Source organism: Apis laboriosa, unplaced genomic scaffold (genome assembly GCF_014066325.1).
Source record: "Apis laboriosa isolate Shangri-la unplaced genomic scaffold, ASM1406632v1 scaffold84_cov144, whole genome shotgun sequence".
NCBI lineage: Eukaryota > Metazoa > Arthropoda > Insecta > Hymenoptera > Apidae > Apis > Apis laboriosa.
The window spans coordinates 398,639-412,796 of NW_025224606.1; the positions used below are offsets into that span (position 1 = coordinate 398,639).

General features: G+C 20.5%; 3 protein-coding genes across 3 annotated transcripts; all 3 read left to right on the forward strand.

Annotated features, from left to right (window-relative positions):
• LOC122719578 lies at positions 1-2,830 on the forward strand. The gene is made up of 2 exons (XM_043945515.1): positions 1-215; positions 2,620-2,830. The coding sequence occupies exons 1-2, from the start codon at positions 1-3 to the stop codon at positions 2,828-2,830; spliced, it is 426 nt and encodes a 141-aa protein (XP_043801450.1).
• A 5,513-nt stretch (positions 2,831-8,343) lies between these two features.
• On the forward strand, positions 8,344-10,289 carry LOC122719569 (probable splicing factor, arginine/serine-rich 7). Its single transcript, XM_043945506.1, has 2 exons — positions 8,344-8,921; positions 9,033-10,289. Exons 1-2 carry the CDS (start codon positions 8,600-8,602, stop codon positions 10,172-10,174), a joined length of 1,464 nt encoding a protein of 487 aa, XP_043801441.1. The 5' UTR covers positions 8,344-8,599; the 3' UTR covers positions 10,175-10,289.
• A 782-nt stretch (positions 10,290-11,071) lies between these two features.
• LOC122719565 (tumor susceptibility gene 101 protein) lies at positions 11,072-13,606 on the forward strand. The gene is made up of 8 exons (XM_043945502.1): positions 11,072-11,273; positions 11,364-11,448; positions 11,590-11,655; positions 11,733-11,896; positions 11,971-12,094; positions 12,169-12,395; positions 12,466-12,821; positions 12,893-13,606. Exons 1-8 carry the CDS (start codon positions 11,220-11,222, stop codon positions 13,077-13,079), a joined length of 1,263 nt encoding a protein of 420 aa, XP_043801437.1. The 5' UTR covers positions 11,072-11,219; the 3' UTR covers positions 13,080-13,606.
• Positions 13,607-14,158: the final 552 nt, after the last annotated feature.

A 14,158-nucleotide genomic window follows, 5' to 3' on the forward strand; every position in this document is an offset into this window, starting at 1 on the left:
ATGTTTGAACAATTACAAGCTTATCCAAATATTCGTATCAGACATGTTAAAATTCAAAATTATATATATATAAAAGACACACCTCTGGATGTATGGTACAGAACTGATATAATAAAGAAAAGTAAATGGCCAAAAATTCAAATGATTGATATTCTGAGATTTTTAACACTTTGGAAATACGGAATATATTTGGATCTGGATCTTGTTGTTATAATGTAAGAATATTTCCACATATTTTACAATTTGTTGCTACATAAATATAAATATCATCTTCAAATTCCGGATAAATCGAAAAAATTCGAATAGAATTGGGCGAACTCATGATTGCTTGATATCCTGAAAATTTCAAGATTTCAAAACTATATCTCGAATCTCAATTAAAATAAATAATATACTTTTGTTTTCAAAAAAATTTTCAATTTATAAATTTTGAATATTGTAAATGAATATTTGTTTTAATGAAATTTTTATAAAATAATTATTATTAAAAACTTTTTTAAAAAATATTCTTGCGAAATAGATATTTTAAAATCTATATAAAACTTTCATGACAACAATTCGGGATATTTAAAAATAATTTTATAAAATAAATAAAACTATGAAATTATTAGATACTAATTTTATTTAATATTATATAATTCAATATTATATAACAATATATAATAATACAATAATATATATAATATATACATAATTATATTATATATAAATATATAATAATATAATATTATATAATATTGTATAATATATTTACATAAAATAAAATATATAGATATTATTTAATGTTATTGTAATATTATTCAATAAATAATATTCAATGTTTATTACAATGTTAAAGAACTTTTTTAATATTGATGAAGTAATATCCGTTCTTATAATGAAAATAAAAAAAAATGTTTTATTTCTATTCTAATTCTATTAATTAGAATATTTCATTCAAATTAAAAATTTAATTCAAATTAAAAATTTTATTTTCAAGAATTTATTTTTATTTATTTCGAACTTATAAGATATAAGATATAATATAATAACTTTTTTAAGATAGTTTTATATATAATATTTATAATATAAAATTGAATTTATAAAGAAATTCTATAACTATTTTGAATCCTGATTTTGAAATGCAATTCTGCAAAAATAAACGTATCGGCATGTAATCGGCTATTAGTTTAAATAATTGAAATTTAGCTATTAATAAGAGATAAAAAAAAATTGAAAATAATATTTGAATATGTTAATTTCGTAATATATAATATAATAATATAGTATAATAATTTTCTGTATAAAAGTATCGACATTTCTAAATATTTCTTATGAATTTTATATTTGATTGATTCATATACGGAACAAAATTAAAATTATTATTATATAAAATTAATTAAGTTATAAAAAAATAACTAAAAATTATATATTATATAAAAATATTAAGATTTCGTATGATCATTTTTTCAACTCATCTCGAAGCTATAATGTTATATATTCTCTAGTTAGAATAAAGTATATAAAATGATCAGTTATATTCAAAAATTTAAGTGATCGATTTTATTAAAATAAAGCTAAAATTAAAATAAAAATAAAAAAATACTATATATTTTCAATTTTATTTTTTCTTCATTTATAATTAAAAGTTTGCGAGCAAGTTAAGATATCATAAATGTGTGTAGAGAAGAATTTCAAATTTCAAAATGATTTTCAAATAATTATAATTATATTATAATTATATATAATTATTATATTATATAATTATATATAATATAATTATAATATATTATATTATATAATAAAATAATAATAAAAAAATATCTTTCTAATAATAATGCAAATATTTTCTAAAATTAAAAATATTAATAATAATTTTAAAACAAAATTATTTTAGAAACGAAAAAAAATTGTTTATTTCAATCTCTATTTTTTTATTTATAAAATAATTTTTATAAAATAAAATAATAAATGTCCTTTATATGTTATTTAATTTTAAAATCACTAACTATTTGAACCAAGCTATATTCGTTTATATAAAAAACTTTATTAAAACTCAAAGATATTTTTTTCAATTTTGTCAATAAAACGGAACCAAAAATGCAATATTTTTGTTCTTGATTGTTGTCTTAATTTAAAGAATCATTTTTTCAATTCTCAGATATTTTTAATCTAACAATCAATAAGTATTAGTTTTAGAATATTGTGAATTCATAACAAATTCTAATAACAAAAATTAATTCATTGATGTTTTTATTTTATTTTTACAGTATTAATAATAATAATTAGAATAACATGACATTAAAACAATGTTTTAAATTATTTTTTAAAAGTAATAATATTTTTACTAATTTTTTAAAATAATAATAAATTTATTATTTGCAAATATAATATATGGTATCAATATTATAAAAAATATTTTTAAGGATATCATGATATATCTTTTTATTATATTATTATTTATTTTATATTATTATATTTTTTATTAAATTGAATGGATCAAAATTTTACATAAATTATATATAAATTAGAATAAAGAAAATTGTATTCTCTGATAAATTATAAATTTTATATTTACAAAATGATTTTTATATTTACAATTTCTAAATTATTTATTATATAAAATATTTATTTTGACAGATCCATTGAACATTTAACAAATTTCGATGGTGCTGAGGATTGGTATAAAGTGGCTGTTGATATTTTGGGATTTGACACTTCAAAATTGGATCGTCACATCGTCAACGAATGCATTCATGAAATACGAAATAATTTTCAAGGTGATATCTGGGGTTATAATGCTCCCAGTGTAGTTACTAGAATGTTAAAACGAATTTGTTTAAAAATGTAATGTATATAATATTATATTACAAATTATTTTTTTTAAATGATATTCGATATAAATTTGAATTTATACAATAATACAGTAACAATAAAAAGTCTATTTCTTAAAAATGCCATAATGGAACAAAGGTAATGTAATTATTTAGAAAAGAATACCGATTTCGATGACTTCTAAATATATTGAAAGGATAAAATTTTGAAAAATTTTTTTCTATATATAAAATAACTACTTACTATAATTTTTCAAATATTTGCAAAAAAAGATTGCTACTATTATATAAAATTTCACTTATGTTTATGTATCCGTATATAAATACATAAGATCATATCAAAAAACTATTTCTTTATAAGTTATAATAATTGAAACATTTTAATCCATACATTCCATAGAAATTATTATATTTATATCTATTTTATAAAGAACTTGAACACTTTATATAAAATTATTTTTCGAATCTTTTAGCAAAATCTTTTGGTTAAAGAAAAATAGATTTTAGAAATAAATAAATATTCATTTTTTTTATTTCAAATGATATAAGATTTGACAAATAAATTTATTTTGAAATAATAATAAAAATATAAAAAATATTTTAAATATGCATTAATACATAAGTATATTTTAATAATAACTCATAAAATTAAATATTTGAAATATATGATAAGAATAATTCAAATAACAATATTTTCATTCTATTCTAATAATAGAATTTTAAATAATAATATTTCAAATAATAATTAAATAAAATAAACTTTTTAACATTAATATACAAATATATTTTTATTAATAATATAATATTTTATTTTATTTATTAAATGATTAAAAATATTGCAAAATAATTTATATATCTATCTATTACTAGTATATTTTATTTGTTTTTAATTCACAGATATAGAGAATAATATTTTAAAAATACTGAATATTATTGCATATATTACTATTTAAAAATAGAATATAAAATACTTGAATTGAAATTACGACACAACTATAGATATTAAATAAATATAAAATTGATATCATTGTAACTACAGTTATTGTAATTTCGATCATATATTATAATTTTAATTGACCAAATGCTATTTTATATATATACGTATAAATATTATATTTTATTTTATTTTCACATTCCAAATATACAGAACATTAATATATTCATGAAACATTTTTGAAAATTTAATTTTTAAGACAACAAACATAAAAATTATTATCTATGGATATTTATAAACTTATAAATAATTTATATTCGTATTAGATAAAAATGGTAATAAAATAAAATATAACAATTTTATTTTTACTATTTCCTTGTTTTGTTTAATGCAAATTGCTTATAATATAAAAATTTGTGAAGATACAAGAAACAAAAATGATTACGAAAATAAGATAAAAAAAAATATCTATGAAATTAATGTTTACGAAATTTTATTAACTATAATTCACTTATGATTAATATCTTTTCACAAATATTCCAAATTTTCTTTTTCTAGACGCATTTTTTTTGTTGTTTTTTATATTTTTCAACGAATGGAAGGAAAAAAGAAGATATTGCGATTATCTATCAGTACTATATTATATTCATATAAAACATTTGAATTTTTCTCGATGTGCCAGACATTTTACAATAATTTAATAAATAAGTCTTAACTGTTTTTATATATCAATTTTTGTATTTGATCTCTGAAATTAAAAGATGTTCCAAAGATGTTCTATATAATATATTATCTAATATATTAACATCTTGTATCATATGGAAAAAAAAAATAATGCCCTTTACAATATTTCAAAATTATTAAAATTAGAAGAAAAAAATCATCACAAACAATAAAAATACTAAAAAAAAAATTCAAATAATAAAATAATAATAAATTAAACAAGATAAATTTGACACAATGAAATGATAATAAGATAATAAATATCCTAGATATAAAGTTCATTAACAAATCTACAATTGAAAAAAGTTGAACAAATCTGTAACTGAAAATAGTTCATGTCAAAAATATATCAGTTTTTGAAATATCAAGATTTCTGATTCTGAAATTTTGGATTTGGTTGGAAAATTTGTGAATGAATCAAATTATTTAATCTTATATAAACATATTTTTGCGTATTTTAATATTTAATTGCGTATATATACAGAAATGGATCAAGATTTGAAAAACTTATATTATGCAATATATAAACTTATTTTTAAAAAAAGAATTAATAGCAATATATATTTAGATAAATAAATATTTTATTTAAATTAGAATATAAAAAAACAAATCTCTTTCATATTCGGTATTAGACCAATGGAATGGGCGATTTTATATAAACTACGCGTGAGCAATTTAATCTAATTTCTCTCCATAAGATTAATGAAATAATATTAATATGATAAAAATAGAATTTTTTTTTATTTTTTTATCTAACATTTATTAATTTTATGATATTTGTAAAATTTACTATAAAATTATTTTGAAATAATAATAAAAATATAAAAAATATTTTAAATATGCATTAATATATAAGTATATTTTAATAATAACTCATAAAATTAAATATTTGAAATATATGATAAGAATAATTCAAATAACAATATTTTCATTCTATTCTAATAATAATACAAGACATAACATATATATAAGACAAAACATATACATAAAATTTTAGCCTTATAAAAAAAATATAAAAATTAAAATTATCAATTTTCCAATCGATTCATTAGAATATATTCAAATAATTATAAATACAATATTGAAAAATATAAAATTAAATAGGATGTATTTTTTTTTTTTTTTTTTTTTTTGCTTATCAACAACAATAAGAATAATAGAATAATAGAAACTTCAAACAAATCACAATTTCGCTTTAATATTTCTTTTTGAAATAAAGTTTTAAATTAACTCATTCGTACTACATTTCATTTATATTTTATCTTTTTGTATCTCCTTTTATAGACTGCGTAATATACTATTTATTAAATTATGCCTCGTATGTTATTTTTTTTTGTTCTCGTTTTACAACTCATAAATTTATTATAATATTATAAATTATATTATTTTATCAATTTTCTTTTAATAATCTCCTATAAATATGTTATTAAATTTAAATCTCGATTATATATCGATCATCTCATTACAGAAAATTTTGAATTTTAAAAACTAATTATACAGTAATAGAATTTCGCAAATATAAAAATTTCAACCTATCTTTAATATTCACTTAATTTATAGATAACAAAAATCATTCATCAAGTCAATTATCATTCAATAAATATGATTTAAATTATATTATATTTATTCTTATTTTATATTAGAAATTTATTGAAATTTTCTTAAAAACAAAAAATTAAAATATATTTAATAAATTTATTAAAAAAAATATAAAAAATATTACTAATTAATATTAATAATTGCATTATTATTATTATTATTTTCTGATATCTTCCTTTTTCTTGTTCTTTTTTTTTTTTAAACATAAAAAATTCCGAATTTCGATTTACATTTATAGATATCAATTTATATATCAAAATAAATAATCAATATCTATGTTACAATTGTATTTATGATAATAAAAAGCAGTTTTAAACTTTTTGAAATTACAAAATATTTATTATAGTTTGAATTATTTATCGATATAACATTAAAATTAAAAAAAATAAAAACAAATATATAAATAAATATATAAAATAAATATATAAAAATATTTATATTTTATCGAGGACATGTCTACGAATCGATGTCAAGACCTTCGTGTTTTTCCTCCTCCAATATTTTACCCGATTCGTTACAATAATTGATCACTATATTTTAAGACAACAAACAATACTGAAATAATGAAAATGATCGAACAAGCAATGACAATTCATGTGTGGAACAAATTAAGCAATGCTGAAAAAGTGGACATAAATAATGATATACTTTATGTGAATGTTGCGAAAAAACATTGTCCAAAGATTTTAAACAATTGTGGAAAATTATTTTAATATTATATATTGAAAACTACATATATAAGGTGTTGGATTATTGGATCATTTGTAAACTGGAGATTTAAATTTCAAACATTTTCCTTTGTAAAAATTTTCGTTATGGCTTTATTAATGAGTTATTAACAAAAAAATACTAGCCAATCACGGAGCGTATAGCTCAGTCAAGCCATGACGATAACAGAAGTTACGTGCTGACGATAAGCACAAACAAATCCAAGCAATATATATCAAAAATGTATCGAATATTATAATTTTTTTCATGATATAATTCGATATAATTTTTTATTGATATAAATAATAATCTAAACATTATTAAAACTATTAAACTATTAACTTGATGAATTGAATGACATTTTGTGCACTTAATCAGAATTCAATATTTCTGTAAATAATAATTTAAATAATGAAAATGACAATTTTAAATATAAACAATATTGATTGATATGATAAATCTTATATGTACTATGATCACCCAGTGTAAATTCTGCTTAAGGTTTCATGTAAATGAAATATAACACTATGTTTACTAAGAGCTGGCACTTCAATGATAATCGTTCAGCTATGCTCTATTCTCATTTCTGATTGGCTATTTATCTAAATTAGAGAAAACAAAAAATAGCACATCTTCAATCAACGAAATTCTACAAGCTATTCGATAGTTGCTAATTTTTTAGTATAATGATATTATACAAATAATCTAACAATAAAATAGATATCGTCTACTTCAATCTGCTTATTGTACATATATAAAAATATTAATTTATTTGTGAAATTGTGCAATATATTTGAAGAATTCAATCAATTCTAAAGTTTTCTCTTTCTGTTCTCATTCTATTCCCACCTCATTTCATTTAACACAAACTTAAATTGTTTATAATTTAATAAATGAACCCTAATTGACATTTTTTATACCAATCTTTTGTGTTTTTGACTTTTAAAATTTATTCTTTACAAATATATTAATATTTTATATATCTATTCGAAATGAATTTTCGGATATAAAATTATATGATCAAAATATATAAAAAACAGAATTTTTTTCAATATATTATGAAGAAAATTAGATATATTATGAAGAAATATTAGAATTAATATGAGATATATTATATCTAAATAAAAAAGAAGAAAGAAAAATTTAAAATTCAATAAGTACTTTCCAAGATAAAAATTAATAATTATATCTCATTTTCATAAAAATAGCAATTAATATAAAAATAATTGATAGTAAGCGATAATGCATTTTACGCTACAATAATATGAATGAAACCTAATATCATCAAAATTTGTCAGCAGATAAAGCACATTTATTACATAATTTCGTTTGTTTATATATGATGTTCAGCTGAATAGATAATATATAGGTAGATAAAGATTCTAAATTATAACCTAATGTATTAATACTATTTTATTTTAATTAAAATTATTTTCTAGGCAATGAGAATTGTAACTCAATTTTAATAAAAATAATTTAATTAAAGAAAAATATAAGTTTTAAAAATAAATTTATTAGAATATTTATATTATTACAAAATAATAAAACATTTATTATGAATTAATGATAAATCTTCATAAAAGTGGACTATATTTGCATCATCTAGAGATTCATAGTTCATGCCTTATACGTTGCTACGAAATTGTTGAGAAAACACAAAGAATGTACGAATTATATATAATCATGTTCATCTATCTTTCGCCGTAATGCGTCAACTAAATTAATTCTTTTGTGTAACGTGTACCATTCGTCTGCACACAATTTCTATAACTTAACCTCTCTAAAATACATTGTGAAGATTTTGTACAGAATCGTGAAAAGAATGGCGGTTGGATCAACAAAAGTGGTACAAGTAACAAATATTGCACCTCAAGCAACGAAAGATCAAATGCAAACTTTGTTCGGGTACCTCGGAAAAATAGAAGATATCAGATTGTATCCTACTATACGGGATGTTGCAGTACCTGTTCAATCTCGTATTTGTTACATAAAATTTCATGATCAGGGATGTGTTGCTGTTGCTCAACATATGACAAATACTGTTTTTATCGATCGCGCATTAATTGTAATCCCTTATCAAAATGGTGACATTCCAGATGAACAGAGAGCTCTTGAATTAACAAATAATGGTACAGTTGTTCCAGGTAAGCAATAATGATATCCAAATTTCTATTCTATTGTTCTTCTAAATTAAACATTTTCAATTTTATGTATATATATAAAAATAAATATAATTAAATTATTTTTTTTTATAGGTCTTTATCCTTCTGAGCCAAAACTACCACCAAATGTTGTAAATACAATAGAAGGAATTCCTCCAAATCATGTTATTACTACTATAGATCCAAAATTAGAGGCAAATGGATTGCCACCTTATCCACATTTACCTGGTCATTTAGATAGCAGAAGAATTGAAGAAATAAGAAGAACACTTGTTCTTGCTAATTTAGATCCATCTGTCACAACTGATCATTTACTAGATTTTTTCAGTAATAATAATGTTGAAGTAAAATATTTACGCATGTGTACCAGAGATTCAGATACAGAACATTATGCATTAGTAGAACTTTCTGAACAAGCAGCTGTAGTTTCTGCATTATTATTGAATGGAAAGTTGCTTTTGGATAGAGCAATTAAAATTTATCATTCAACACAAGCAATAGCGAAACCTGAAGCAAAAAGTAATGAAGCAGCACAAAAAGAGATAGAAGAAGCAATGTCTCGAGTAAAGGAGGCCCACAATTTAATTTCAGCTGCAATAGATCCAATGATTGGGATGCTATCAAAGGATAAACGAAGTCGTAGTGGTTCTCGTAGTCGAAAATCTCGATCTAGATCGAGAGGACGTAGTAGACGATCTAGATCACGTAAAAGATCACGTTCCCGTCATAGACGTTCACGTTCACGTCATCGACGAAGATCAAGATCTCGATCAAAACGTTCTCGTTCTAAAGATCGTAGACGAAAGTCTCCATCTCGTAGGAGAAGTAGTTCTCGTGGTCGACATCGTTCTCGTTCTCGATCTCGACGTTCTCGATCTCGCAGGTCCAGATCTAAATCTAAAGATCGTAAGAAACGATCTCCTCGTCGAAGAAGTCGTTCACGATCTCGAAGTAAACGTTCGAAATCAAAATCTAGACGATCTAGATCTAAATCCAAATCTAGATCCTCAAAATCAAAATATTCTGAAAAATCAAGAGATAAAGATAAAGAAAGGAGAAGTAAAGATAAATCAGATAATTGTAAAAAAAATGATGGCGACAAGGCTGATAAAGAAAAAAGCGAAAAAAAGTCTAATAAAGAAAAGAAATCTGAAAAAGAATCGAAATCTGAAGAAAAAAATAGAAATATTTCCGAAAATAGCGATACAAAGGAGAAAACAGAGTCTGAAACTTAAGTCTTTATAACTTATGATCTATAAAAATTTATTTACATCTCTCGGACATTTTGTTATTTTGATGTTACGATATATCGTAATGTATTGATCAATAAAGAAATACAAGAATGACAAATTTTTGAAGATTATTTTGATTTTTATGTATTTTTATGTACAAAATTGCATATATTAGGTACTAACATAAGTAATACATTATTACATTTATTATATTTTAATTCTTTGTTTTTAACAAATTTAGTAAAAAATAAATATGCATATTTTATAATTCTAATTTTTCTACTTAAATTAAAATATATTTAAATATTTATTATACAAGATTCAATTTTTCTAAACATTTAATATATTTTATGTGTTACATAACTTTCTGATAATATATTTTAAATTTTTTGATAATATATGTAAAATATCATAAATCACTTGCATAAAAAATTTCAAATTATTAAAAAATAATAATTATATTATTAAATTTGTATCGATTCAAAAATATTTTTTATTTAAAAATTTATTTATAATTTATAATTCTTGTCATAGACGTATATAGTAATAAATAATAATTAATTTAATAATTAATTATATCTTAATTTTTTTTTTTATATTATAATTTTGAAATATGCGCCATTTATCCGAGGGCAGCACTAAGTAATAATTGAGGAACCAATGATTATTGTAAGTTCTTTTCAATAACTCTTTGTATATTTGTATATTTCATGATTAAAAGCGAAAACTAATCATGGTATTGCAATCTTCAAGATATCTTAAATGATAGATAGTGACAGACGAATTAATCTTTAATGTAGTTTATTACAAATTAAAAAAGATTTAACAATAAAATATATTGATATATTGATTACATTATATGAGATATTTATAAAATTGATAATAATATAAATTTAAAATTTTTACATATCATGAAAAATAACACAACGATATAATTCATGAAATGATCAAAAAATTCTAATAAATTTTTATATATAACATTTATAAAAAATTTTCATTTTAAACATCATTTTTTTTTATATCCAGTAATTCTACAATACGAAGTTAAATGGTGAAAATGACATCTATAGATGAAGGAAAATTAAAACAAAGTTTATCAAAAGTATGTATACTATCATTTATTAGTATATATGTACTATAATATTAATGTATTTTTTTAGTGATACTTATAAAATGCATTTTATTTTTTTAGTACCAAAATTCTGATATTACAAAAAAACATGTCATAAAAGTTCTGAATCTTTATAAGGGTTTAAAATATAATGTAGAACCATTTGGTAAGTATTATAAATATATATTCTTTAAGATTTATTTATTTATTTATTATTAGTTTTTATAACATATAATGATATAAAAATAAATATAAGAAATATATATTTATTTATAGTTTATTTATTTTTATTATATTCTTATTTTAGTATTTAATGACGGATCACGTAAAGAATTGTTTAATTTACAAGGAACAATACCTGTATCTTATAAAGGTAATATATTTTAAAATTTTTTAAAAAACATTTATATAAGATCAATATTAAAATAAATATTATTAAAATATTTTTAGGTAATTATTATAACATTCCTATATGTATATGGCTTATGGATACACATCCTAATAATGCACCTATGTGCTATGTCAAACCTACTGCAGATATGAGCATTAAAGTTAGTATGTTTGTTGATCATAATGGAAAAATTTATTTACCATATCTTCATGATTGGTTACCAGTAAGTAATTTGTATATAATTATATGTTATTATCTATTATATATTTTTTATAATTCTATTTTTATTATGTTTAGCATTCATCTGATTTACTTAGTTTAATTCAAATAATGATTGTAACATTTGGAGAACAGCCACCTGTTTATGCTAAACCACGACAAGGTATACAAACAACAAGTTCTACACCTTATCCTGTACAGCGTGAGTACTTATTATTTATAATTGTTTATATTCTTATAAAAAAATTAGATCTTAAAAACTATAAATTTATATAGCTTTCATGTCTATACCTGGAAGTGGAACACATATACCTGGTTCTAGTTTTTCATCATATCCTCAAAACTCACAATATACAGGTGGAAATAATATTTATCCTCCATACATGTCTACAACATCTTCTGGATTTCCATATCAAGGTTATGGTTCGTATGGAGGAACTGCATCAAATTATCCATCACAAAGTTGTACTGGTTCTTTTCAATATCCTCCATCAACACAACCAGTAAGTTATAACTTTTAATAAATAAAAAATATATTTCATATAAATATTTATTTCTTTTTATAATTTCAAGTCTCCAACAGTACCTGCTACTGTTGGTGCATCAGGTACAATTACAGAAGAACATATTAGAGCTTCATTATTATCAGCAGTAGAAGATAAATTAAGACGAAGACTTAAAGAACAATTTTCACAATTGTCAGCTGAATTAGAAACATTACGTAGAACACAGCAAGAACTTACAAGTGGATCTGCTCATCTAACAGATTTGTTTGATAAATTAAAAAAAGAGAAAACTGAACTTGAAAAAAATATTACTATACTTCAAGATAAAGAAGCTGAATTGGAAAAAGAAATTGCAAAACTTTCTGACAATCAATCAATAGATGTTGATGAAGCTGTTACAACAATCGCACCACTTTACAAACAGTATGTATTTAATTATTTATTTAATTATATACTTCAATATCATAATTATTTTTTAAAAATTATAATTATAGAATGTTAAATGCATTTGCGGAAGAAGCAGCCACAGAAGATGCTATCTACTATTTAGGCGAAGCTTTACGTTGTGGTATTATAGATTTAGATGCATTCTTAAAACAAGTACGACAACTTTCACGCAGACAATTTATGCTAAGAGCTCTTATGCAACGCTGTCGTCAAAAAGCAGGATTGGCTGGTTAAATATTTTACTCAATTTTTATCAAGTTGTGCTATTCAATATTTTATTTTATTACAAACAATATACGCAATACGAACTACATAAATCCTATAAAGATATGTTATAGAAAAAAATATCTTCGTTATGGAAACATTAAATGCTGCATATACAATATAAATTTTGTTTCATGTTATATACATTTTGTTTATAACAAAGGACAAACAAAGTTTTTATATACAAAAATTAACAAAAAATATACACACACACACACATACGTATAAAATAAGGTTTATAAAGGCTTTAAATAATTACATAAAAATAAATATCTTTGTTTTACAGAATTATATTGTTTTACAGAATTATATTTTTAAATGTATTTATATATTCTTATTTAAAAATATGTAAAAAATGTGTACTTTTTAATTGATTTTTTATATTATAAAAAAAATTGTATTTAAAATAGTGATTTTAAATGTTAAGAAATACAAATGCTTATTACTGTGTGATAAATATGTAGATTAATCATTATAATTGCATGATTTAGTAAAAATACATTGTTTTTATTCTTATATTTATATAATATTTATATAATTTATAGTATTAATTAATTATTAGTATTATTAATCGATAGTATTAATTAAATGTTATTTCATAGTTTTAAAATTAATTTTTTTCATCTATAAGATGAATCTGAAACAAAAAAATAAGATTTATATATATCAATGTATTATTTAATTTTGTTGATTTAAATTTTTATAAAATAATGTACCTATACATAAATTCCAACCCAAAGAAGTAAAAATAATATACCAAAACCAGAAAATAATGCTGCCACTAAAGAAATTAATAATTCTTTGAACATATCCCTTGTAAATTTTGTGCTAGTAACTTCATATACAAAAAACCATGCTGTAAAGAATATTCCAATTCCCAGTAATACCACTGCCAATAATGGAAAAATTGCAGGATTAATAGGAGAGACATATCTTGTCATGGATTCAACTTCCACCTAAATTTAAACAAAAAAAATTTATTAAAAAAAAAAGAATTACATAAAATATATATATTAATATGTATTATTTTCGTAAAACTTATATATATA